Genomic DNA, 27503 nt, shown 5'->3' on the forward strand with positions numbered 1-27503 from the left:
GCTTGTTTCTTTCTTTTGTGTGTGTGTGCGTGTTTACAGATCTCAACATGTAAAAAAAGAAGTGCTATGTTTCCTTGAGTTACAATTAATCATATTAAAGATCTCTAATAAAAATGAAGATATTTAAATACTGGAATAGTTGCTTCACGATGCCATTCATTTCCTGATGCTTCTACTACCAGGAGAATATCCTTTTTTTCAAGGTCTAAATGAAGATCTTGTTTTCAGGTCAGTTCAAGTCTAGGAGAATGCTGACTGCAGTACAAGACAATCCCTCTAACACAGTGAAAAAGCATAGAAAATACAGGAATTGGATGTGAACATACATCACAGAACTAATGATTCAAGTATTCCGCTAAATAAGAATAAGCCTATATCATAATTTCCCTCCACAGGTTTTGCACTATGAAAAATTTCATTTTTATTGTCATTGTTAATGTCAATGTCGATGTCCTTTTTAAAGAAAATGAAATCTGGAAAGTATTTTCTTTTTTTCTTTTTTTCAACATCGTTTCATATCCTAGTTAGCACAGTTAAAGAGACATGGAAAGTGAAAAGTTGGTTTTCCTGAAGTCAGAAAAGTTTTCAACTTCGCTTTGCATTCAACACAAAATTTGCATGGGCTAGGATCAAGCTAACCTGCTTAAAAAATCTGCAATTTTTTTAAATCTGAAAAGAAACATGGAATATACAACAGAAGACAATAAAGCAGAAAAGGACTGGGTGTCCTAAATGATCTCAACTATGCTGGCTATATTCCACTATGAAAACAGCAAGGCAAACAGCATCAAATTCAGAAGATTTATTAGAATTTTAGAATTTTAGAATATTAGATTTGCATTTAATAAGCTGTAACTAGCAGCAGTGCAATATTCAGGATTCTACAGTAATATTTAAATTTGACATGCACATGCAGTACAGCTTTACACTTCAAAATGCTCCCCTAGTTCCTCCTCAGCCCGATTGCCTTGGTGTGGGCATAGGTAGCAAGGTCTGTCCACATCTGTGGAGTAAGATGGCTGCATGTGAGGCTGCTATAACCTAGAAGGTATAAAAGCAAACTCAAATGCTTTCTCTGTATATGAAAATAAGATGTAGAAGAATGGGAGAAAGTGTCTGGCTGCCTTCCTTCATACACCTCATGGGAATATGAATTGTCTTAAGCTACCCAATAATTTAACACAAAACTTTATTCTCATCACTTTTCTATAACTCATGGGATTAACTCTATTATTTGGACTTATTCCTTCAGGAAAGAACACAGGTTACCACCCAAATTCAGGTAGAAGGGATGCCTGTGTTTTTATGACAAGCAGGGATACCTGCACATTTCCAAGTCATCTCAGTGCTCTTTCCTGGGTAGCACAGTTTTCTGCTGTTTTAAGCCGACTGTGCTTCGAAAATGTACTCTTCCTTTAATGCTCAGGAAATGATTTTGTGGAGAAAGGGCTGTCATTAGCTTCAGTTTTATATTATGAATATACCAGAACAATATTGAAACCTTCGTTTTGTCTTTTGTGTCTTTTGCTGTACAGTTCTCAAGATAACTTCTGCTGTCAGAAAAGTCAACTTCAGCAGCTGAGTATATAAAAGCAGACTGAAATGGAAGATAATTGTATCATAGACTTTTGATCAATATGTGTCCAAGAGTGAATTCTCCTTTGTGAAAACAGAACCTCTCCAAGAATTGTTGAAATTTATTTTTCAAACATCCTTAAGCTTTATGTATCATACTGAGACTACAGCAGCCTTTCTCTTCCCAGTGAAAGCCTTTGCTCCCTTCCAGTTTCATCACCTTCCTTGAAACCTTCCACCACATAAATGAAATTTTTGAAAGAGCAGTCTCAAGATGCTCAAGAAGACCACAGTGAAAATGGCATGGAATAGGGTATGGAAGATAGCTCAGCCACAGAGTAGTGAGAAATGATTTTAAAGACCTTCACTAGAAACAAAGGAGATAAATCAGTATGAAGGGATGTATGAGTCAGGATCAATAGCAATAATAACAGATAAAGACAAGCTTCCAGCAGCAGTTTCCAGGTAGTTTTGTTCTGTCAGCCCTCCTGCACTGTTCCACTCGCAGTCTAAGAACTGGTGCTCAGGCTGCAGATACTCACTCACCGCCTCCAATGTGGGAATTTTCTGGCTTCTTTATGTCCTTCTGATATCCCCTACAGCCCTGCAAATCCCTCTGTGAGGACTTTGCCTCTCAGCAAGACCTGATGCCCTGCACCTACTGTAGATTCTAGCCTAGGGAAAGCACCAAAGGACATCTGATCACCTTCCAGTCTTTTCCTCCTAGAAGCATATCTACTTTCCAACGTAGATATCACTCTTGAGAAATACCTTTGCTTCTCCTTGGCTGAATTTAACTTGGAGGACACATTGTTTTATTTGTTCCCTCTTTTAAAAGCTTCCTTTCTGTCTATTCAGGATTTTGCCATCCTGTCCAGAAAGGAGATGGGATCTCACATCATTTGCTATGTACATATGCCCTCCCTGCTTGCTGTGTGGGACAGTTCTTTCAGTAAGTTTAAGAGAGCTTCATTATTGTAACCCTCTCACGGTTTCCTTCTGTCTCCTAGGACATTTCATATTCTGCTGTCAGGACATCTCTTCTTAGCACAGTCAGTTCTGACTGGGTTTTCCTAGTATGACTTTACTGAGAAAGAGAGAAATAGCTAAGTGTAGAACTGGAAGGAAAATAAATTAATGTTTAGCTCAAGGCTTGCAGTTTTGATGCACCTATATAGAGCCTGCAACACGAGTCCTCTCCTGTGGGATGGCAAAAAATGAAGACATCTAAAAACTATTCAGATTTGAAAACCTTTGTTTAAATGTAAAGAAAAGATTAGCTTTTGTTTTTTAAGAAATACTTGTATCTAAAAGACTATTTCATTGTGATTGATAGTACAGAAAGCACTTGAAAGCCCCAGATAAATGCAGACTTCCCCTGAAGCTGTAGTACCTATGTTTTTATTTATATATCTAAGCTTTGAGTGCAGTAACTTACGCAGTGATGAGTCTCCATAGAGACTGAAAAGACATTTTAAATATCCATGATTTTTTCCAGCATATAAATCTTTCTTAATAGCTGTCGTATGAATTTTTAGCTGGTGGCAACATTTGATGATCATTCTTGGTTGTTTGTGCGTTTTATGTAATCTATTCACATAAATACACATATTGACAACAAAACCTTGTGATGACTATAAGAAATGAAAAAGCACTTGTATTTAAGACCAGCTACCAATATTGATTTTATTTTTTTTTAATCTATGAAGGAACTGTCTCTAAATCTGCTCAGAAAAATAAATTCAATTGCTATGAATTTTCCATTGAGCAAATGGAAAAAAAAGTACATTACAAAGACTGTAGTAAATAAGGAGAGACTCTAAGAGATGGCCAATTTCAATTTGTGCCTCTAAAAATACAACTCAAAAGAGGTATTTATTATTTCTCTCAACTTTCCCACAGCTTACACACACGCAATTTTAATTTATGCTTCATTTTGTTTTTTAATTGCAGGTGCAAGTTGTTTATTGGTAACTTTTCACTGGGGCTTAATGAAGTGTTTACTGGTTCTCAGCCAGCAGCCAAAAGTGAAAGGTCTGATACTAAATATTGCATCAAAGGAAGGTTTGCATCACCATCCTTTCAGACTGGCTTATATTTTGTTCTCTTCTCCCAGAGGCCATAATGCTCAATTGTATTGTCTCATTGTTTTTAATAAAGGAGCTGTAATACTCAGTCTCCTCTCACTGACTGGCAATAGAAACTGCTAGGGAGTCCCATTCTTTCTTCAGACTAGATCTGGAATCAAATTTATTTGTTTCTTTTTTCTTTTTTTTCCTTTTTTTTCCCCTTCCTTTAGTTCGGTTTGCCTTTGCTAATATCTATCAATCAGAGTGCAAATTTCAGTTCAATTAATATGGGTTTCCTAAAGAGTTTTGCCTTCCAGGTACAAGAGCAAAAAAAAAAAACCTCACAAGGCAGATACTGGTTGTACTATTTAGAGTACATCTGAAAGGCATAGTTTAAAATTTAGGTATGGAAAAACTGGTGATATCATGCAGATTTGTCTCTGTCAAGAGAGTAGGCCTGAAAAAAGAAAAAAAATGGCTTTCCAAGGCAGACATTCCATATAAATTGTCTTTTAATTGATGGAACACCTTTTTGCTTGCTGTGAACAAAGCACTTTAAGTAGAGACTTATAGTGCATGTGACAGGAGATAATTCAAGATAAAATACACTGATTTATTCTTCCACTTGTAGTATCCTGCTCTTATGTGAACTCATGGCAGAGGATGGCTGCGGCAAGTAAAGGGGAGCGGAGGCTACGAAAGGCTTCCCTGCTGCGAACACCAGGCAGTTACTGCTCTTCTCTTGATTTTATGTGTGAACTAAGTCTTAGTTCCAACGGCAGCAAAAAAATAGGAAAGGATGGAGGGAGGTTCCTGTTCTTCCAAGTAGCTAGACCTGTCCTGACATACCTTTGTACATTTTCCTTGGTGCTCTCAGGAGTTCTGCGCAGGCCTTCTGATTGCCTCTCCAGAACTCCATGGGAACCATAGTTCATAGTCTCCTGCTAAGGCAGTAATGTGCAAATGAAATACCTTTCACATGGTGACCAAGCTGCTGACCCCTTCTGCCCAGAGCTTACAAGGAACACCCCTGAAGTGCTTAGGCAATGTTTGCTGGGCTTTGCCCCTCTGTCCTAGGGAGAACTACAATTATTTTGCAGGAATAACTGGTGTTTAAAGTCTACACTGCATAAGCTAAGCACTGCACAGTGATATCTTAGTTCAGCAGGAGAAAATTAGCAAAGAATTGGAAATGGTGATATTCAAGTCCTGATGGACTGTCTCAGTCAGCTTGAAACTTTGTGCATCACTGCACTATAAAGCAAAGGCATCCACAACATATTCAGCCACTCAGATGGTCCTCCCTTCTTCATCAGCCAGCACAGAGGAGGATTTCTGTGCTTGTACGCTGACTGCAGCCTCTGCTTTCTCTCTGCTTTCTCTCTGCTGGTTCCCCTGGGGACTTCTCTAAGCAGGTTGTGACCTCCTAGGCTCACTGTTTTCACTGCTAGTTCTACATGGGTACTATACAATGCCTGGAGAAATTACATTCTGTAGAAGTATATTTTCCTGTAAAGCTTACTAAAACACAAAGCCTACTAAAGACACAGAACCTTTCTCCAGTACAAGATAGGCTTTTCTGTCTTGCTTATCCTCCAGAAAGAGAAATACTAATGTCTCTCGCACTGTGAGAAAGAAGAGTGAGCATTGGGTAGAAGTAGAATTCATATTAAGACAATGTTTTCTTTCTTTCTTTTCCTTATTTGGTATAAATTTGCATTCATAAACCTAGAAACATGCATATGAAAAAAAAAACAGATTTTCTAATGGAAACTCTGCTTTGAGACTCTGGCTTTGAATTTATTTTATTTTACAATCATCAAACAGAGCTAGGTTGTGAAGCTTTTATAGGTCTACTAGATTTGCAACAGACATCCAGCCTATCCAGAATATATCTGTGTTCTAAGCTTCCATAGAAGTTGAAATATACAGTTCTTCAAGTATCCTGTAATTTGCTCTGGCTGCCAGCTGGAATCTATCACCATAATAGCTTTATGGCCTGTTTTAAGTCACCATTCATGTCTTCCTTGAAGCTGAAATTTCCAAAAGTTATATTTCATATTGTTCATGTTCTTTATATTCTTTGTGTGAACTTGGCAGCGGCTCAAACAAAGAACAAGACTGATGAAACTACACTTTTTTTTTTTTAATTGAAAACATTTATTATTAAGCATTCATCATGAATGCCTTTGTTTAATTTGCAGTCTTGCAATATTCTGACGATAGATACTCTAAAGATTGTTTTCTTTGCAGACTAGACCTAAATAGCATGAAGTTATAATTAAAAAAAAACAAAAAAAAAAAAAAACAAACAAAAAAAACCCTGCTATTGGATTACAACTGCTATTCCTTTGCAGTTTGAATCTTGACATAACAACACTGATGGCAATTCACTTTCTTTATTCATGGGCTGAATTCTAGTGAAACTTCTCATACTTGCTCATATATAGCCCATGTCACACATAGCTATCATTCTTTTGAAACTGTGAATAACTGACATTTTAAACAAGTTGTACTGAAATTAGGCAAAGATGAAAGTGGAATCAAAAACAGACAAGCTAGCAGGAGCAAGGAAGCAACTCAGGGGGTAGCAGAGGTGAAGGAGCTAATAAAAGGGAGATAGCGCTCTGATAAACTTCCCTCGCAATACCCACAAAGGCATATATGGCATATATGCTACTGGCATATACCTTGTTGTTTCTGTTGGCCTTTTAAACAGCCTTCAGATTGCATGGATGAAAACAGCATTTGGTGCTATTGCCATTATCCCAATCCATAGCAGCTAACTGCAAATCTGAAATCTGTAACAGGAGAGGCTTCTTCAGTGTATCACAAGGTTTGAGTTTGGTGCAGCGCCCCAATATTTCTCCAGTGCTACAAATAACCAATTTAGACTACTTGGGTACAGAGAAAAGTAAATGTTCTGCAACTTGAGCTGAGAGTGGGAACAGTTTTAGGATATCACTGAGTCAGTGATACGACTCATACGTTGTTGGCTGACAGCAAAGCTTTCATTTGGGAGTGCTGAGCAGCAGCGTAACATTGTCAACCTGCTAGACTTGAGGAAGATAAAAAGAGTGTATTAGTTACTGTTCAGCCAATAAAAGCTAACACTGCCACAAAATTATATGACATTTACTACTAGCAGTATAAAATATTGTATGTTGATGATAACATACCAGTTTTTGTTTAATTTGCTGCTGGCTGTGACTCTCTGTAAATTAAAGAATATTCTGATCACTGGAATCAGCATTTCATACGCTCCCTTCAGCATGTAGTTGTATTATCACACCAAAGTTTGTTTATTTTCCTAAAAAATTCTGGCAGTTCAATACTGGCATTTTCCACTTTTTGAAAAATTGAAGTGTATCATCTAGTCCAGGAAAACAACTGACCAAATGGTATTTTTCATTAAGAGTATTATAGCATGGTTTAAATAATGAATATTGGTTAAGCACCGCAGCATTTAGATGTTAATCTGATCTGATTTGCTTCCACCTACGCCAGTGTAACCCCTAGTGCCACATCTGAAGAGAAGAAGGATCTGGAACAGAAGACAATTCCTCTGTTTAATATCTGAATAGCTGAGCATCTGTATTATCTCATCAATCACACAGTGAAAGTCCACTGTGACATTTCTGGTCCAACAAAGCAAGTTTATTTTCAGACTGCCACATCTGCACTATTGTTATTAATTATTGATGCTCAGTTCACTTACCAGCTGGGAAATAGCCAGCTACAAAGCAGGTATGTTCTGCTTCTTGCTGTGCATTCATAAAGAACAATGGGCAGGAACCCAAAAACTACAGGGTAATTCTGGCACATTCTATGTGCTTTTGAAAATGAAAACTGAAGTATGTTAAGGCAGACTCTCTTCTCACCAAATGTGGATAGTAACCATGCATGATCTGTCACGTTTTCTCAACTAAAAAATTCTAGTGTTTCAAACTCATCAGGACTTCCATGTTTTTTTTCTGAGTGAAAGAAAATGGCGTAGGAAAGGAGCAGTCAGGATATTCTTACTGCTACCCAGTTCTAAAAAGAGGCTAAATACATCCCTCATACTTCAGCCCTGATTTGTAGGGGTGCAAGCTGCAGAGGCACTACTGCAGTGATGGAACAGCTGTCAGTTTGCAACTAGTGCTCACGGACAGGCTGCAGTCCACAATCCTGCCCTCTGTCCTGCTTCCCTGCAGTTAGATGAGTCTAGTTATGACCAATGGCAGGCCTAATCAGCTGCCATATGAGACAGGAATGAAAAAAACTAACAGACAAACATTTAAAGTCCTCACACAGTCTGTTAGGTCCAACGGAAGTCAAAGGTGACTTCATTCTGCTGGTGAATTCCTGAAGTGTACCAGTAAGATTAGCTCCAAAGAGGAGCTCTACTCAGCCATCAGTAAACTAGCAGGATTGGGGTGAATGACTGCTACCACACATTCATGAAGGAGAAGAAAGACATGGAGCAATCTGAGTAAATTCTGTCCAGACAATATTTGCTCCCTTTTCTGATTAGATGCCGTGCTTTCTGCATTAATACAGCTTGATACAGTTCAGCGGAGATAAGCACAAACACTGATTCTTGGTAGCAGATTTATAACAAGAAGATGGCACATACACACTGAAGTAGGTTCATGTGGATGCAGGAACTTCTGCAGAAGCTCTTTGTCCCTTGGCAAAATGAGTGAAAGGAGAGGCCCATAGGACTGAGAAGCAAATATGGATAATATCAGTCCCATGAGTATTTTTTCTCTTTGGTTGAAGAACACAAAAATAGAAAATAATGAAAAATGTCATAAAACTTAATAGCAGTCTTTTCCGATTAATTGCTACAATGCATGAGACAACTTCTTTTTCTTTCTTTCTTTCTTTTTTTTTTTGACAGTACATCTATTGAAAGCACTTTCTGATGAGGTTTGAACTTTTAAATCAAGGGTTTACTATTTTCAAAACAAAAACAGTTAGACACAGATTTTGCATACATTTCCATACATAATATGCATATTTTAGTTCAGGATTTAGCGGAAAGAAAATGAAAGAAAGTTATCTTCATCAAAGCAATGTCGTCCAGGCAACCATAATGCTTAAGCCTACTATCATATATGTTATCAGAAAGAAGTACTTTTTCATCACCGAGAGCTGTTTTCCAGGCAAACCTAAAATCTTGCATTTGGAAATACCAAAGACAGGAGAGAATAACATATTTCTTTTTTTCAACTTAACAGATAAATATTTTTTATATTACACACTGTTTGTTGGCCCACTGTAAATGTTAAGGATGATTTGCTGAAAACTGTAGAAAACTGAAATTAAAAATGGGAAACAATCAATTTGCAACATTCTCATCATGGATTCCTTTCACTTTTGGAAGAAGCAGTCTCTGTATATGCTGTTACTCAAATCCTTTACTTTAATGTAGTGTAGCTCTTTTTTCTCCTGTACTGGAAGATACATGACGGCAGACTTTGGAGTGGGTCTGACAAACTGGAAAGCGTGTAGGTGGTTTAAGCTATCACTAGCTTAGCATATGTGATCCAAATTATGTTTAATGACAAGCTCTTGAAGAAAAAATGACATCTTTTCACAGAACTAAGTTTTCCATATGCAATGTATGACATCAGGAATTCAGTACCAAACAATGCATGGAAAACTGTTGAGCAAACTGACCTGGAATACAGAATATTGTTTAAACATTTTAATGTACATTTAATCCACCAGCAATTACATTTTTTAAATAAATTTTTAGATACTACTATTAGTGGGAAGAAAAGCCTATTTAAGTAGCTAATTTTCCACTTGTCTTAATTCTTCTTTCAGAAATAAAAAGTTAGAAGCAAAAAAAGTACGATATTTAGTTTATTAAGAACAAAGCGTTGTCTTGTGCATAATAGAGTCCACTCCCAAGAGTGATCATCAAGTCAAAATTCCATGTATTTCTGTTTCCTGTATTTACATATGTAAAGAATATGACTCCTCTTAATGCCCATTCATTGTGCAGAAAGAAGACAAGTGAAAAAATACACTAAATTGATTATTCTGAAATATTCATCCTTAAATTTCATCCTGTTCTTTTCACGTGATATTATTTATGCAACATTAGTGTCTCATTCTTTTATTTTAAATGGGAGTGACTATGCACTTGGCAGAAGACAACTTCAAATAAGCAGGGAATCTACTAATATCTCTTCACCCAAACCCAAGTTAATATATGCACTACCAGAGAGTAGTGCTCAGAGCACTTCTCCAGCTGGCTGCTGTAAGAAGTAGGCTTGTAGCTGCACGGCAGACTCAGTGCTGCACACGGATCACTGTGGACATGCTGCAGCTCATGCTGGATGTAGCCCTGTGGGACAGAGCTCCAGGGACACACAAGGGAAGTGGCACATGCAGCTCGTGTCAGTGCTCTGCACAACAGGACCACACAAATGGTGCTGTTGGGCAAGAGCTTTGGCAGACAAGGAAGGACTTTAACACTGCCTGGAAGTACTTTCAAGGTTTCCTCCCCAGTACACAGAATAATGGATTTTTCTTAACTCATAGAACTAAATTCAATATTGAGAGGTAGAAGAAAAATAGCTTGCCTGTAGATCAAGCATGCCCTGCGCATGATTATTAGGCTGAAAGTTGAGAGGTGACAGCAAAAAGAACATATGCCCTTCAGAAGTGCACATAGCAGACATTAATTTAATGGGCCTAATTTGCTTTGAGGCTTTTTACATTTGTCCATTAACATGCTAATGTATTTTCCAATTTTATTTTTTCTCCTAAAGGCAATTCAAAAAATGCCTTCATATCTCTTATTACAAGAGGGACATGTGATAGAACACAGAAAAAATAATAATTCTAGTGTACTGTAGCTATACCTGGTAGCTTGTAGTTCATTCAGGATGATGAAAGTAAAAGCACTATTTGAATGAACTGGGCTTTTTTTCCACAGTGCTGTCCAGAACAACAACCATTAGTGGCATATCCAGTACATTCAGTTGCCTGATGAGATGGTGAAACTGAATGTTCATATTTTTAAGCCATAATTCTGAATATCAGACTGTGTTGATAGTAGCACAGTTGTTCTTTAAAGCTCTGCTCTGAACATATCTCAGATGGTACCATGAGCAATCAATCCTAAACCAGGTATCCTTCAGGAAAAAAAACATCACAATTTCTGGTAATGGCTTAACTCTAACATTTCACAGCTCAGGATCTACTCTGCTCTTACCTAATTCTTCTATTCTTACCTAATTTCTATTCTATTGTCTTTGCCCAGACCCCACTCCCAATAACATCTTCATGTGTTATGGGCACAGATGAATAACACATGATTAGTATTTTATTCTGTTGGCTTTTACTTGAAATTCACTACATTTTCATGTTACTTCAGGCAAGTTGGTTAGCACTAAGTTCAGCTACAAGTTCCTATGGAAATATGTAATAAACACAGCAGAACAGAATTCTTAAATCTTAAAAATTCTTAGAAATTTCATGCTGTATGCTAAGCCTGTGTCTCCTTCATAAAGTGAGCACAATATACACAGTCTGCCAGCTGATACATTCCTGAAGATGCTGAACTTGAGCATACTGAAGACAGTAAGCTATTTAAGTTGCACCAGAGGGAGGTGGAAAAAAAAGCCAACAAAAAAAAAAAAAACACACAAGAGAAAAAGAGGAAGGGGAATCATCTTTCATGGAAGACTCCCTGAACTTCTAGAGAGATGTAATTGTACATCTTTCCAAAGGAGACAAAAAAATCATCCATACAAAGCTTTTAGTCTCCTTCAGCCACGTCGGTCACCTAAGAATGCATTCCTTGATGTGAGAGTGCAGTATTCTCAAATTTTGAATTCACCCACAAGGGAGCCCTCTATGGCAATGCTTTCAGCAGTCACCAGACAATGGCAGATACTGACAAACACTTTGAGTTGGGACAACCTTTTCATTGCCAGAGTAATGACCCAAAGTGAGTGTACTATGCAAAAACACCCCTATCTAGCCTTTGAAATTTGCAAAGTATGAAGTCATTCAGCTAGGTTTCAAACTATGACATAAAGGCCTAGGTTTTTATATTCTGTTTCTAACCTAGCCAGAGACACTGCATTAGAAATATTCTGGGTATAAATAACACCTCAACCTCAAAACTGTCAGTAAGAGGATAGCAAGGTTGTATTTAAAAAGTGGTTTATCTCAGAAAGATTTATTTTTGTTGCACGTCTATGGAACTCAACATACTGAGTTGATGGCATTTTAAAAAGCATACATAGCCTTCACATTCTCCTTTCCACCGAAAGGAACCAGATTCATAAATCTATGTCACTGAGTCACTAAGAGAAAAGGGAGCATAAAAGCCCCCACAGAAATGTAATGATGATAAAGGCTGAGAGCTGTAAATTCTGCAACTGGCAGTAGAAAAGAGTAACTGAAGCAAATACTGTGGCATTATAACCAACTACAAGACACATGACTTGAAGTGGCATAGACTCATTCTTAACACTCACTTTTTTCATATTAAGATTTAACAGAAAAAAGAAGGGAACATAAAAGAAAATGAGACTAATTACTTGAAATGTGGGTGCTATCTAAGAGATTTACCTAAAGAGCATGGTTTGGTTTTTCCCTGTTTCTAACGTAGGCTCTAGACCAAGCAGAGAAATGATGCCCTCCAAGTGGTTCCTATTTGTTGGAAAAAGAAATATATATTCCCCAAATCTTTGAATCATTTTAGGGTGGCATCACTAACATGCACAAAAGCAAGTACACACCTTGTTATTGCAGTGCCAGCTGCAAAAAGGCCTCCTCCTAAAGGCAGATCCAAAATCTGGGCAGAGCTCCACAGGAGATCTGCTGAGTCAAAGCATGTTTGCTCTGCTGTTTCTGCTAGCAGACAGATTTTCAGCACAGATTCACTCTCACTGATTAAACAGAAGCTGTCTGTCCTTGGGAACTCCTGAAAGTCTATATCTACAAAGGAGAATATTGTTCAGGGCTGTGTCTACTACCAACAAATTCAGAGATTGACCTAGTATTGTTTCTTTACCATCAGTACTGGTTTGTTTGAACTCTCCTGTGAAAAGGTTCACAAAAAGGTTTATGTACTCAAGTTGTGCACCCAACTGCTACCAGGGGCACAAGTGGGAGAATCCAACTTCCTCTGTAACAAAATTCCTCTTCCTCTTGTAGTAACAAAATTCAAATCCAAATTCCTTCTGAAGTCTAGAATAGAAAAGTATTTTTGCCTCTGTTATATTATTACTCCCATTTCGTTTTAGCTCTGTCTAAATATTTCAGAATTTAAAATTAAAAATATAGTCATTTTAGAGAAGAATGCACTGCAGAGATGAAAGCAGGTGACTGATTCTTTTTCAGGAGAACTAGCTGGAAGACTAGCAATACTCTCTAAAATAAATTATAGAAACATTTTAGTCCTTCACATGGATTAAACCTGAATTAGCTCTTGCCAGAGAAAAGGAAAAGGGTTATAAGCAATAAATCACTAGGTCCACATGCAGAAAACCTACTCAAGATTTCTCAAGCCAAATATTTTTGTGTATATATTAAAAAATATTTATTTATGTTACAGTTTTTGTTGTTACTATTATTTGTAATCTTTAAGTTTTTAAATTTTACCTATGAATGTAGAATATGAATGTTTCCTGAAGTATCAAATGTTTGAAGTTTATCAGACTTTCAAATCCTTTAGCCAGGCTTTAAGACAGAATGATTTCTCAGTCCCACAGAATGGTAGACAAATGCTTGCCTGTGGTGCTGCTGTGTTGCATATCTCGGTGCTAATAGGTTTAGACAAAAATACAGACACTGACTTTTTTGTATGTAAAATGTTAATGGTCAAATTAGGTATAGCATATGTCACAGCTGGGCAAAGTCAAGCTGACCTAAGCATGGCATACTTGGAAATATGACAATCCATCCACTGTTATAAATGGGAGATGTCAGCCAGAAGTCAGACTTAAAAAAAAATGCTTTTCAGTACATTACAACAGCTTTGCATGAAATGCTTTTAGAGAATGATCTCTGCACACATTTTAAACTGACATTCTTTATCCAGACGTAAAAGGTACCTTTAGATTTATTGTACTGATTGTAATGTAGTTTCTAGATGAAGCCTTGAAGCTGATGGTCCTTGAGCTTGAATTTGACCCATTGTGCACATACATGAAATGCCACCACTGCCATCAGAGGCAGTTCTATGATGGGGAAAAGCATTTTAAGTTCCAGAGGGGCTTAAAATCTGCTGCTATTTTTTTGCCTCTGTATCTTTCACAAATGCACAGACACACACACACACACATCTGGTCTCCTGGAGCACTGGTAATTGTGACATTTTTAAAAATTCTTTCCTATTCAGAAGCAAGCTACAGTTTTAGAGCATGGGCTAATGAAAATCAATTATCAACCCTGAGATGGGGAGAAAAAACAAAGAGGAAGAGCAGCAAGGCAGCAACTGGGCTTATGAAATTAAAAATGAAAATAAAAGCAAATCTGTTTCTCATCCTGACAAATGAGGCAGGACTGCCTGTCTGTCATCCCATTCATCATGCAGATGACTGCTCAGCAGCTCTAGGCATGTAATCATGCAATCCCCTTCCCCAAATTTCTACAGTTGTTGCCAACTGTTTGTAAATATTCTAGATAGAAAGTGTGGGAAATTGAACTTTACAAACCTAAAAGATCCATAGCGTTTAAAAATATTTTTTTTTTCTTGTTTCATTTTAACAGAGATTTTTTTGCTTTAACTGTTACGGAGCTGAGCTGTTTTTCACCAGGAGAGAGAAAATGGCAATGATATTAGATCTAGGAGGTTGGAAAACAAACAGGTGGTGAAAAATTAATAATAAGTACTCATCTTTACTGTTGCTAAAAAGAAATCTTTGTATCAGAGGAGATTCAATAATACATGGCATGCCATCTGGTTTGCCTACAGACCGCAATGAGATTTGCAGATTACAGCTGGCTCCTCACAGCCACTGTCACCCAGTTAACCCAGAGCTTGAATGAAAGCAGCCTATGAACAAAGGGCAGCAGAGCCTTCCTTTCTGAAGGAAAATCTTCAGATAGCTGCCCCAGCAAGCTAGCTGCCACAATTCTAGGCTCAGTGGTTGAGGGTGGTGTAATCCTTTATCTTGTTTTTGCTGAACTTTCAGAGCAGCACCTTCAAATAAAGCTTTCGGTTGCTTCTGAATAGGTAGGAAATTCTGTCCCAAGCTGTTGAACAGAGCAGTACTTGCAACTGTGAGCAGCAAGCCTTCAGCATGATACTACCAGCTGATACAAAAGACTCAGAACATCCCCTTGTCTTAACAAGTTGCAGTGTGAAAATCCATCTTCCAATTTGAGCATCATGTAGAGACTCCACTCAGATTAGCTCTCTTATCCAAAAGCTCATCATCTGGTCTGCACTAACCATGAGAGCTTATTCATTCTCTAGAAAATAGAGATGTATCTTTCATAAGAGCAGTTCAGTGTGGAGCTCAACAGCAGCAATAAGAGGGACACACTCTGAAGCTGTCCTTTTCTTTGGATGACTGAGTACATCACTGGTGTTCAGATTACTTGAGCAACACAAGATCTATTTCTTGTAGAGCAGAATCAAGCTAAGTCCTCTAGTTCTTATCTTCTGAGTGCTGAATGTCCAGACTCAGCATACATGGATCGAGAAAATCTCTATGTGTGGAGATGAAATGTGCTCCATGGGTTTAGTGGCTTTTTCTGCCACAACAGGTTAAAAAGCTTGACAGAGAGAAAAAAATTTATTAGGCAGCTTGTGGCTGGGCAGCAATACTCACTACAAACAGCCATCACAACATCACTGACTTTTACTTCAAGTGTAAAACATGTTTGTGACCTTGTCTGTGTGAAAAAAGTACACAGTAGTGCATATCTTAACCAAAGATGCTAAAAAGAAATGTACTGAAAAAATCACACATTTTGTTCAAACTCTGAACAAAAGCTTCAAACACAATTCTCCCACGAGGATAGAATGCAAGAGAGCACAGAGAGCACACAAGACAAATGCTAAATATATAATCCAGAATAATGCTAGAAGGCTCTTAGGTATGAAAATACATCTTGAAAGATAAGATGACACAGCTGAGAGTAATTCTAGCTTTCCTTTTGGATCAGCTGTTCTTTAAAAACATTACATTTTTTTGGATCCTCATTTCTCCTTGTCTGGTTAAAATGACACATTTTTATGGAAACATCTTGATACTCACAAAATATATGGTAATATAACCATCCATTTTAAGTTCTATAACTCTGATGAAAGTTTTCTTCGTATTTTTTTACACTTGAGCCAGATGGATGAGAAATCTAACCCATTAAGGTTAAAAGCAACATAAAAATATTAAAAGACAACCCCACTCATAGCATCCCATTTCTTTCATTGAGCTACAGTAGTGCTTTCAGGCAAGTTAGAAACTACTCATCAAATTGCTCATTTCTGTGGAATAATCCACATTCACTGACATCACAGAAAATACAATGGTTGCTATAATTCCTATGGAAAGCATTTTAAAGTATTCATTGTCTTTCCACAAAATCAAAAATCCTGCCTTTGGGCATAGGCAATGTATCCAGAACTAAATTTTTCAAGATAATGTACACTATCACAACAGTTTAGTGATATCAAACATTACCTCTGATAGCTAATATAAATCTCAATAGCAAATATGAATTTCAATTTACTTACCAATCCTGCACAGCATTGAAGGATTCTTCATTTGTGATGTCATACATTAAAATGAAACCCATTGCACCCCGATAGTAAGCCGTGGTAATTGTTCTGTATCTCTCCTGACCTGCTGTGTCCTGAAACAGTAACAAAAAAACCTTTTACATACTGTAGATAAACAGACAATTTTTTTTTCCTTTCTTTTATAATTAGAAAGAGAACTAGCAAACTAGCAATGGTCACTGCACAACTGTGCAATCCTATTCATAAAATTAATTGAAAGGTGAGAAAAATGAGAATAACAACAGAAAGGAGTATTCTGCTTTGGATCATAATAAGAGGAACATGTCCATTCTGCAACATAGTGAGTGGTAAAAAGCAGAAAGAATATTTTATATCAGAAGCCATTCACTGCTTCACATTGTGCAATGTATTTTGGATGAGAACCTTGTTTCCTGCTCCTGTCTGAGAGCTTCCCATTTTGATAGAGGGGAAAGGTAAGGTCTTATGTTCTGAAGAAACAGTTGGGGCAAATCAGCATCCCTAAGACTTTCACCATAAGATCAGTATGGTTCTTGAAGTCTGTGGATGTACTGGCTAAAAATCAATGTTTAACGGCTCTGTTCGTATGATTTTAAACCACTGAAGTTCATGTCATCGTTAGCAAAAACAGAAATTTGTGCCGACAAAATATAGGGCTGAGATATTGTCCTTCTAAAATAAGAATGATCTCTGGCAAACAAAAGATGGCTACTACAGACCAGTTTTCTTCCTCATTCTCTGTATTTCTGTAAAGTCAGGAATGAAAGTTTTCTTTTTTCTTACTCCTTGCTTTACTTATTTCCATTAAAAAAAATCTTCCCATCAGGGAGCATTTGTTACTACATTTACATGCAGTGTCTACCATAACTACCTGTACCGAGTCTGTACTGAGACTATGAGATAAAAGCAATAGTGAAATTACAGGAAGAGCGTAACTATATCCCATTCCAACAAACCTATTTAATATTTTTATCTGTGAACCTTGGAAGCTTTAGATGAACCATACATAACATTTCTGTGTAGTCCTCTAAATCTCTAATAGACAAGCTGTATATCTTTTTTTTTTTTTCAACAGACTTTGAGTCATAATTCCATTATTTCAGATATTTTGGGTAGATGAGAACCAGTTTATAATACGATCAAATTTATTTGTCTTCCTGCTGAAAAAGAGAAATAATTTGAGGTAAACAATGTTTTATTTGGATTGTTTTCTGAAAGGGTTTCCTGTGTTAGTTGCACTGCCTTATGAAAAGGAGAAAAATAATCAGGCATTCTTTATGCATATGTCATGCATTCTATAATCCAACAAAGTAAAAAAAGGAGATTCTACATGTATCAGAAACTACTTATTGAATAACAAATATAATAAGACAGATGCTGAGACCAAACAAGGATATGTCTAAAATACATGTATTCAGTACATCCTGGTTTATGGCTGCTATTGCCTTGATGTAGTTTCAGTGCTCCAAGGCTAAAAGAGAAGTTAGACACTAAGAGGCCATGTGGCTCTGCCTGTGTGAGAAACATCAGACAGGCTTAAACTTATCCTGTTTGCATTCTGAGCTGGCTGACACTTTTCCACATGTAGTCCAGAGGCAGGATAGCTGTTCTAACTGCTACAAATTTTCTGAGGGTACTCCTGAAATTAAGGTATTAAGACTCTTCCACTAAGCCTGTGTACATTCTAACACACAGATGTCAGCTCTCTCTCAGTAGATTGTGCTCTGTAAATAAGAGGAAAATTACCATTGAAATTTCAAGGAAAAACATTATTAGCAGGAAAAATGCAACCTTTCATTGTAAAAAAAAAAACACATGCCTTCGTATTTCTTGTACAGAGTAAGTTTCACTCTCATGTTTCACTGGCTTCATTTATTTGATTTAATACTTAGAAAAAGAGCTGGGAGTGATATGCAACAGTCTTACTGTACAGAACAGATGCAATTTCCAAACAAGTTTTGTCAGTGTCTGCTTGCGTGCTTGTCTGTCAGTGGTGTGTTTGGTTGGAAATATGACACTGTAACAAGCAGAAGGCTACTGTTACTGAAGCAAGTCTTATTTTGCTGTGGGTAATATCTACTGAAACCTGTCTGCAGATAAGAATGAACAGTCCTCACAACCGAACCAGAAGGCACTGAGGCTTCCTAGCTTAAGACACTAACCACTTTGCAGACAGTCTTAAAGGGAGTCAGTATGGACCTAGACATTCTAATTACAGAGAATAAAAATGAGTGTAAAGTAAGACAAACAAAGATAAAAGTTCTTAAATACTTTACACAAATGGAAGGATCTGCAGATGAGGATCCAAACACAGACAGAGTGGACCAAGGCATTGGGTTTGACTTGGTCAAAGGAAGGAAGCAGATATTTGGGTTTTGTTCTCTATACAGCAAGCATATAATATATGCCTGCAGCTAATGTGACAACAACAAAAAAATTCATAAATGGTCTGTCAGCATATGGCATAGATGGATGACCATTAACAAGGCGGAGTTTAACCGGTTCATATGTTGATAATCACATTCATGTTGGTGTTATTACCAGTGCACTTGCTATAAAAAAACACACTTTTCATTGCTCTAATGTACAGATTATGTGCAGGAGTGTTTATGGTTCTGTGAGAAATGAAATTAATACCAGAAATCAATTTTGTCAATGTTTTTGTGTTTTATATGTCCATAGGCATTTCCTCTGTATTCTGACTACAATATATTAAAAAACACCCCAAAGATAGCTCCTTATATAGTATTGCCAATTAACAGCAATAGCATGTTGGAGGAAGTAGTACGCTGAAAATATGAAATTCTTTAATATTAAGCAACACATTTTATTATACTGGTTTAATGTATCTGCATTAGATAGTGCAGTAGTGTAAGTGGATTTTTCTGTTTATTAACTTTTATTCTTACAGAAGAACTGAGCAGAAAAAAACTAATTTTCATATTTCACCATCTTTATATCTGTAAATCACTGTGATTTTTATCCTGGGGTATTAGTTTGTACTCAAAGAAAAGCTCCAATTTAGGTATGGCTGCTGACTGCTGTTATTTCACTTCAATCTTTTTAGCAAGACCATGGAATTGAACTGGTGACCATCTTTTTAGGTTTATATTCTGAAATATAATGTTGATATATTGCACTGATGTTTAGTTTAGCAAACTAAACAAAATAAGCCTGAGGAAGAATAAAATTTGACCTACTAATGAATGGCATTTTAACCAAGGCAGTTCATTTTCATCTTTGATGGGAGGAAAACAAGACACATGGATCATCCTGGGGGCTCTTTCATTCATGGGAATAAAGTATGATAAGGACAATTGACTGCTCATTAAAGAAGTAGAGTAGAAAAACCAAAGAGGATGAATGACAGTGAGGGAATGCTCTAGGACAGCAATAGTTGCGGAGGACTGGGAGAGCTATAATGTAATAGCCATCTGCGTAAGCAGAAATATGTAGAGACAGCAGTCCAGCTGGCATAGAAGAAATAACCTGTTCTGCACATAAAGATAAGCATTTATGGAGCTAGAAAGTATCAAAACACAAAACACAGAAACCCTGGTTTTTATAAATATTTTGAAAATAATGACATTTAGGCTTTCAATATAGAGTTAGCTGAACTAATTTAGCAGAAGTAAATCCCCTTTACCATCAAGGCCTGCTAAGGCAGATGTCATCCAGAATGTCTGCCACATTAGAACATATACTTCAATTATACCAATGATTTTGAGCAATGCATTAAATCTGTGCCTTTCTGAATTAATTTGCTGTGTGTGCAGTCCCTATCCCTTGTCTAGCACTTCACCACTGACATGAAGAATACTTTATGTAAATAACTTCTAAGTGGAGTAACTTCTTATTAATGCAGAAAGTTTATAAGGTGAAAGCAAACAGCATTTGGCAGCAAAAACTTTTAATGAGTTTGTCATTATGGAATTCAGTCTGGAAAACACAAACTGATTTTACAGCACACTCGAGTGACTCTATGCCTCTGTATTTCTACATTGTATGCAAAACATACAAATGTCATTTTACATTACTTTCCCCACATTTTAAGTTTTACAGGTATCGGGCAATCCCAGGTACTGGGGGGTCCTGGTGCTCAAGCAGTTGGACATGAGCCAGAGTGCGCGCTTGCAGCCCAGAAGCCAACTGTGTTCTGGGCTGCACTAAAAAAGGGGTGGCCAGCAGGGAGAGGGAGGTGATCGTCCCCCCTCTACTCAGCTCTTGTGAGGCCCCATCTGCAGAACTGCATCCAGGCCTGGGGCCCACAGTACAGGAAGGATGTGGAGCTCTTGGAGTGGGTCCAGGGAAGGGCCACTAAGATGATCAGAGGGCTGGAGCACCTCTACTACGAGGAAAGGTTGAGGGAACTGGACCTGTTTAGCTTGGAGAAGAGAAGGCTCCGGGGAGGCCTTATTGTGGCCTTCCAGTACTTAAGGGACCATATAAACAGGAGGGAGTAGCTGTTTGAAAGGGTAGATAATGATAGGACAAGGGCGAATGGTTTTAAACCGAGACAGGGGAGGTTTAGGTTAGATATTAGGAGGAAGTTTTTCATGCAGAGGGTGGTGAAGCACTGGAACAGGTTGCCCAAGGAGGCTGTGGATGCCCCATCCCTGGAGGCATTCAAGGCCAGGCTGGATGTGGCTCTGGGCAGCCTGGTCTGGCAGTTGGTGACCCTGCACATAGCAGGGGGTTGAAACTGGATGATCATTGTGATCCTTTTCAACCCAGACCATTCTATGATTCTATGATTGTGCCAGAAAATTGGCAATACTGGAAGATTTCTTTGACAGCATCTATATCTCTGGTGAACATCATTTGAAAAGAGGCAAACAGAAAGATAAAGTTAGAAATGTGAATTGGGTGAATTCTCACTTTACAGGTCAATATTTTCTGTGAACTTAAACAAAATTGGCAGAGTGATCAAGAATGGCAGCTGCTTTATGAGTTTCATGTTTCTTTCCTGCTGTTGCTTCCCAATGGTTATTTATACATTCCATCAAAGAGACTGTATGTTTCCTTCTTTTCCTATATTTTTACATGAAAGAACTTGAGGCAGTAAGTGAATGAAAATCTAAACTGGCTCTTTCCTGAGCAGCTTAAAAGACATATCTCTGATCTTTCCTCAGGGATCTCTGTGATCTCAGTGAATAAAGTATAAAAAGGGAAATATGACAAACACAAAATCAGTATGTACACTTTTCAGAGAGGGAGAGCCTCTGCAAAAATCATCTTCCTCCGGGTACGGACAGATGCAAACCCATCCAAAGCCTACTGCCAGCCACCCAGGAAGAGTAGCTGCAGGTCTACAGCAGAAGTAACTGAGCAGGGCACAAAAAATGAGAAAAGAGAGGAGAAGCATTGCAGCAAAATGAGAGACTGCTCTGGGTGTATCATTTCTCTGGAAGCAGCACTTCCAACAGAAATCACTGGGCCCAGAGAAGGAAACATATGAACACTTACCGATATGAATGGAAAACATTTCAAACCTGTTTCTTCAGCTAAGGTATGCAAAGAAAATACAGCACTGTGTATGGCCAATTCAGATCTTGATTGTGGACCTATCTCCTCCCAGCAGTTCCTTCAGAATTCTAATGGCTTTGGCTTCCCTGGAATTCTGTTCTTTTATATAAATACATGTGTGTGTGTTTGTATCTACCTAAGTACATATATATTTAAAAAAAAAAACAAAAAACAAAACACATTCGGAAGTTAAAAAGCCAGCTACTCGGCCTGCCTGTACATGTAATCTAGTGTATGCTAACTAGTATGTATGTTGTATGATGACTGTATGCTAGTCCCTATAACTCACCGTGAAATCAGAGTTGGTAGGTCATTCATCATATTAGAAGGCTGTAAGTATGGCAGGGCCAGCTGGAAATAGCTGGGTACAGAGCTGAGGAGAGAGGCAATATTCCAAATGTACACAGCAAAACGGCTCCAGGAGGTTTGTTTGGGTGGTGGAAGGTGGGGCAGAGCTTCTTCTAGAGGAACAGTTTAGTTCCCGGAAAACCCAAGCCACAGTTGTAAGAACTTTGTTAGATTTGCTTTCTCTCACCACATCCCTGCAGCTGGTAACTGTGCCTGAAGTTGCTATCTGTTCAGATTTCCTATTTTCCTTCTCTCCTGTTCTTTTTCCTTTTTTTTTTTTTTTTTCCCTGTACTTTTTCCTTTATTTTTAAGACCTACAGAAAACTTTCATTCTCTGCAGTCCAGATACCACCTCTCCTAAAATACACAGCTTACAAAAGTCATTGAACCACTGCCTCCTTCCTAGCTCAGCACAGCTGCTATTTGTTCTGGAGCCATGTTTTGAGCCTCCCTGCCGTATCAATAGCATGCCTCCGTCTTTCCTTACCATGGTGAAATCAGTGAGTCCTGGCATTTTCTTCAAAAATAAAAGAGGTGAATTTGATTCAAGTACCACTTTGTTCTTTAAACAAGCTTCATGTTATGGCCTAGAAAGTATTTTTCTTTCTAGAAATGCCCAGGTTTTAATTTTAGAATATATTTTCTTCTATTCTAAGGAGAGAGTTGCAGAACCAAACTTTAAATTCAGCTCCAAAAACATGGTGGAAATCAAGAATTTACAAAATACTCTAATTTGCAATTCATGTAGTAATGCAAGTATTTTTTTCTGATTAAAATTAAAGGGCAATTAATATTATTAGTCTAGCCTGTAACTGTATCTAGGGAAAGATCGGCTGAATATTTTCATATTTCTAGCATTACATTTAATTACTTGTAAATCAGGCTGTAGATATTTCTTCATAGTTAAAAAAAAAAAAGAAAACAGAGAATCATGCTGAAAAAATTGTTACATACAAACAAGATCAGCAAAGCTTTGATAAGAATCTTTGTTCCAATAGGCAGCTATTATCACTATGGAAGGAAAACAATATGATATTCCTAGTCTTGTTGTATTTTCTTTTTAAAGCCCCTGCTCCTGGAATTCTGTGACTGTGCAAAACAACAGCCGAATTAACAAACCAATCCAGTAATACTAAAACCTAGCACTGATTTCTGGTGAAGCTTGAAGGGGTCAGAGCAATCTGCTTTTGAGTAAAAGGAACACACAAAAAATTGCTGTATCAACAATAATGTTTTAAGAAACAGTTATCTTAGAAATCTGCTACTTGACTACATTATTTGCAATTTTCAGACTTGCGAGTAAGTCTCCTTCCAGGACTGTACTCGAAAAACTGTGAAGCTAAGCAGTGTCCATCGTACATACAGTACCACAAGGACAGACTTTGCAGCAGACTCAGTCCTAATAATATGCGACTTATGCCTAATTGCTATCTGAGAAGCAGAGTTGTTTCATGCACTGATGAAGGAGACAATAAATAGTCCTAATCTCTGCTTTGGTGACTGCTATTTTGTATTTACAATTTGACTGTTTCAAAACTGGCTTTTCAAAAAAAAAACAACTCACAAAGCAATTAGTCTCCTAAAAATGGTTGTGTTCCTGCCCTGTGACAAATTTGTTGTTATTTCTTTATTTATTTTACAGTGGTGCCAAAGCTTTTACATCTTGCCTGATTTCTCATCATTTTTTGAAAGGCATTTGCCTTTCATTTAGCAGTGAAGGTAAAAGGCAATGGGCTAAGTTATACATTCAGAAACTAAGCTGGCTGTTAAGACACAAACAGGCAGCATCACCTACATATATTGGAATGACACTACCTTCTGCCTCTTCCCACTTTTATACTTTGATTAGATACTTATACATCTTTGGATTAATTACTTCTCTCTAGAACTTGTTATTCACAAAATATGTGCATGAAGCTTTCAGATTACTCTCTCCTTTATCATTATGTCCTATTCTGCACCTTGAAGACAGTATTCTACTAATAGTACTAACACTAATACAAATAGAATCATAGAATCATAGAATCATAGAATCGCAAGGTTGGAAACGACCTTCAAGATCATTTAGTCCAACCACCCTCCCATTCCTATTAGTACCACAAGCTACTAAACCATATCTTGTAGCTCCTCATCCAGACGCCTCTTGAACACTGCCAGGGATGGCGACTCCAACATCTCCCTGGGCAGCCATTCCAGTGCCTGACCACCCTCTGAGAGAAAAAGTTTCTCCTAATGTCCAACCTAAACCTCCTCTGGTATAACTTCTGGCCATTTCCTCAGGTCCTACTATTTGCCTGGGAGAAGAGGCCAGACCCTTTTACATAACAATCTCCCTTCAGGAAGTTGTAAAGTGCAATGAGGTCTCCCCTGGAAATACTACTATTAGTATTCATTACTCAGAGTTAATCAACTTGCCCTTCTTAATCGGGATGAGGGTGAACTCCACGGATACAGAGAAGTTTGGGCAGCCATTTTGATCATAGCTCTATGTCAGCAGCTCATTGCACTGCACAAATTTGCACAACACCATCATCATGTTACAAGATTATGCAAATCCTTGTCCACTGATTAGCTAACAGTGCTTCAGCTCTTAAGAGCTATGAACATAATTCTATCCTTATGGCAACATGAAGCTTAGCAGATTTTTATTCTGGCAGGTTATTTTAGGAGCAGAGTTTTGTAACTCTTTCAGATAAAAGTCTGAATTAGTAGTTCAAAGGACATTCTTAAGCTACAAACCACACTTGCCAGAAACTGTCTCTTCACCTCTGCTTTTCCCTGTGAAAAACCTACATGTTTAAGTTGTGCAAGAATGTTCTTATTAAATATTAATGACCTTTTAAACTTTCCCAAGAGTAGAAGAATGATTTTCTGTGCAGACTATTAAGTTCACAAAATACATTTAAATGGTCAGCAGAATTACTATCAACTCAAGCTTTTCACACAAATTTCAAAATATCAGTTCAATTTCAGTTAACTAAAAAAAATAAAAAGAATTGTTTTATCACAAAACAAGTCATATTCTACCCATTTCAGGCAAAAGACTGCAAATGTGCTATTTCTGGAAAAGTTCAGGCATGGTTCAAATTCAATCCCATTGAGATATTTTTTTGAAGTTTCTTTGTGTAGTGAACTCTCTAGGTGACTTCTATATCATCTCTTTCTATGGTGTATCAGGATGCTGAGATATAAAAGGAACATCAGTGACTTTCAGAGAATCATTTTCTTTTAGGACAGACATCAAAGTTACCTGAAGAAATTCTGGTAAGTCTTCATATGTAATATACTAGGAAGATACTTTGAGATTTTAAGGCTTAGATAAAAAAAAGAGCTGTTTTTACAAGACAGCCTTCATCAAGCTCTCCTTTCTTCCCTTCAATGTTAACTGCTTTGCACTCCAAAAATCTGTAAGCACCGAACTTGCTTAATGTGGTTTGGGGTTAGATTGTTGAGTTTCCCACCAACAGAGCATTTCCTGCTTTACCTATTTTTTTTTTTTTTTTTTCTTTTATTTTTTTTTTTGCCTTCTTGGTTCAGATATTTTTGATTAGTAATTTACTTCTGCAATGTTGAGTATTACACAGCACGGTCAGCTAGCCAGAATCATTAATGTGCCAGGTGAGTTCTTCTGGTGTCATTCAGCTGAGGGTGTACAAAGTAGTTCTATGTTAAAGGGAAGGATAGATAAAGGACAGGTGGCACAGGACAGAAGACGTCAGCCATCAGGAACTGAAAGGGTTTTTTATAGCGTGGGAGTCCACCACTCTGTCCAGACAGCTATTGAAACAAAGGTGATACATGGAAGACCAAGAAACTGTCCCTAAACTTATTATATACTCAGTATCTTCTTTAGCTCTTTCAAAGTGTATCTTCAATTATCAACTGGTACAGGACTCGAGGAAATCTGCTATTGCCTGCCTTGAAATTAATCACATTAGTTGTGAGAAAATTAACACAAAGATATCAATCACTAATATGCTGCTTGTACTATCAATCCCTAGGTAGGATTTGTCTTTTAATTTTAGGAATCTTTAAATTGTTTTGAAATCACAAAGAAAGATAAGTGTCATCAAAGCAGGATGTACTTCTTAGATAAACCAGAAGGACTGTGAGAATCTCTTCAAGAAAAAAAGAAGGTTAAAGATGCTAAATGGAAATAAGAATGTAATCCACAATGTGATTTGGTATGGTGGATTTTTGTTTGTCCTCATATATGAGGAAAGAAATATAATTCAGAACAGCACAGGTCACTCTGACAAAGAAATGCTTATTTACCCTGAAAACATCTTAGGAGCTGACATAATGTAAAACACGTCAGCCAACCATGAACTTTATGTTGTTCCCATATAAAGCAGTAAATTACTAAAGAGAGAGCTGTAAGTAGATGTTAAAAATGTCATGGGGAGTTCTGACATAAAGTGGAATAATTACAGTAGATTTCAGCTAAATTGCCTTGTAATTTGGCCCCTAATCTCTTTTCTTTTTTAGCTCAAACTGGTTGAGAGTTATGTGTTTAGCATATGTATAATCATATTTAGCAATTCTAATGAACTCTGTAATTTTATGCTCAAACTTTTAAGAGGAACAGTCTCACCAGAAAGCATAATTACCACATTACCTGATGACCTATTAATATTTTGTATTTTTTCTAACTAGAAATTTAATCTTTTTACATACCACATCTATTTCAGAGTCCTGATGACAATAGACAAAGATACTATAGCTGTATCCATCTCAGCATTATGGCTACTGCAGTTTGTATAGAAAGGGAATTCAGAACACTGTATTTCTGTTTCTCTCTCAGACATGGTCAAAATCAGTCCCATTCTGAAACAATTAGGACATTTTCTACAGATTAGATGTTGTTTCCCTGATCAGTGCAAAGCTATTTTTTGGGTTTGAACAGTTATTCTGCCTTTTTAAAATGTTTTTGAGTCCTATCACACTTATCAAAAAAGCTATGTAAGTTTTGTTAGTAAAGATTTGGCCCTATGTGGAAACACCTCTGACAAAAGTCTCCTCTGACAAGAGTGGTCAACAAGATGGATTCCAATTTTACCAAAATATAAACATGTAAAGATACTAAAGACATTTATGGGGAGATATTCGATGCACCGTATTTTTAAATGCCTAAACAATTATTCTACTTGCCTTAAACATACGGGAATTTACTTTCTAAGTACTTGAAGACAACACAACTTGTCCCTTGAGAAATAAATTGCAGTAAATTTTTCTGTGCAAAGTCTAAAATTTATGAGAAA

General features: G+C 37.3%; 1 protein-coding gene across 2 annotated transcripts in view; it reads right to left on the reverse strand.

Moving 5' to 3' along the window:
* The window catches only part of RAB3C (RAB3C, member RAS oncogene family), a 128929-nt gene that overhangs the window by 49543 nt on the left and 51883 nt on the right, over positions 1–27503 (reverse strand). For both annotated transcript variants that reach the window (XM_042875414.1, XM_042875413.1), the window contains exon 3: positions 16345–16463. In XM_042875414.1, the coding sequence (XP_042731348.1) occupies positions 16345–16463 (119 nt within the window). The remainder of the gene's footprint in view (positions 1–16344; positions 16464–27503) is intronic.

This window comes from Lagopus leucura, unplaced genomic scaffold, assembly GCF_019238085.1.
Source record: "Lagopus leucura isolate 7727_CA_CO unplaced genomic scaffold, USGS_WTPT01 Super-Scaffold_100014, whole genome shotgun sequence".
Taxonomy (NCBI): domain Eukaryota; kingdom Metazoa; phylum Chordata; class Aves; order Galliformes; family Phasianidae; genus Lagopus; species Lagopus leucura.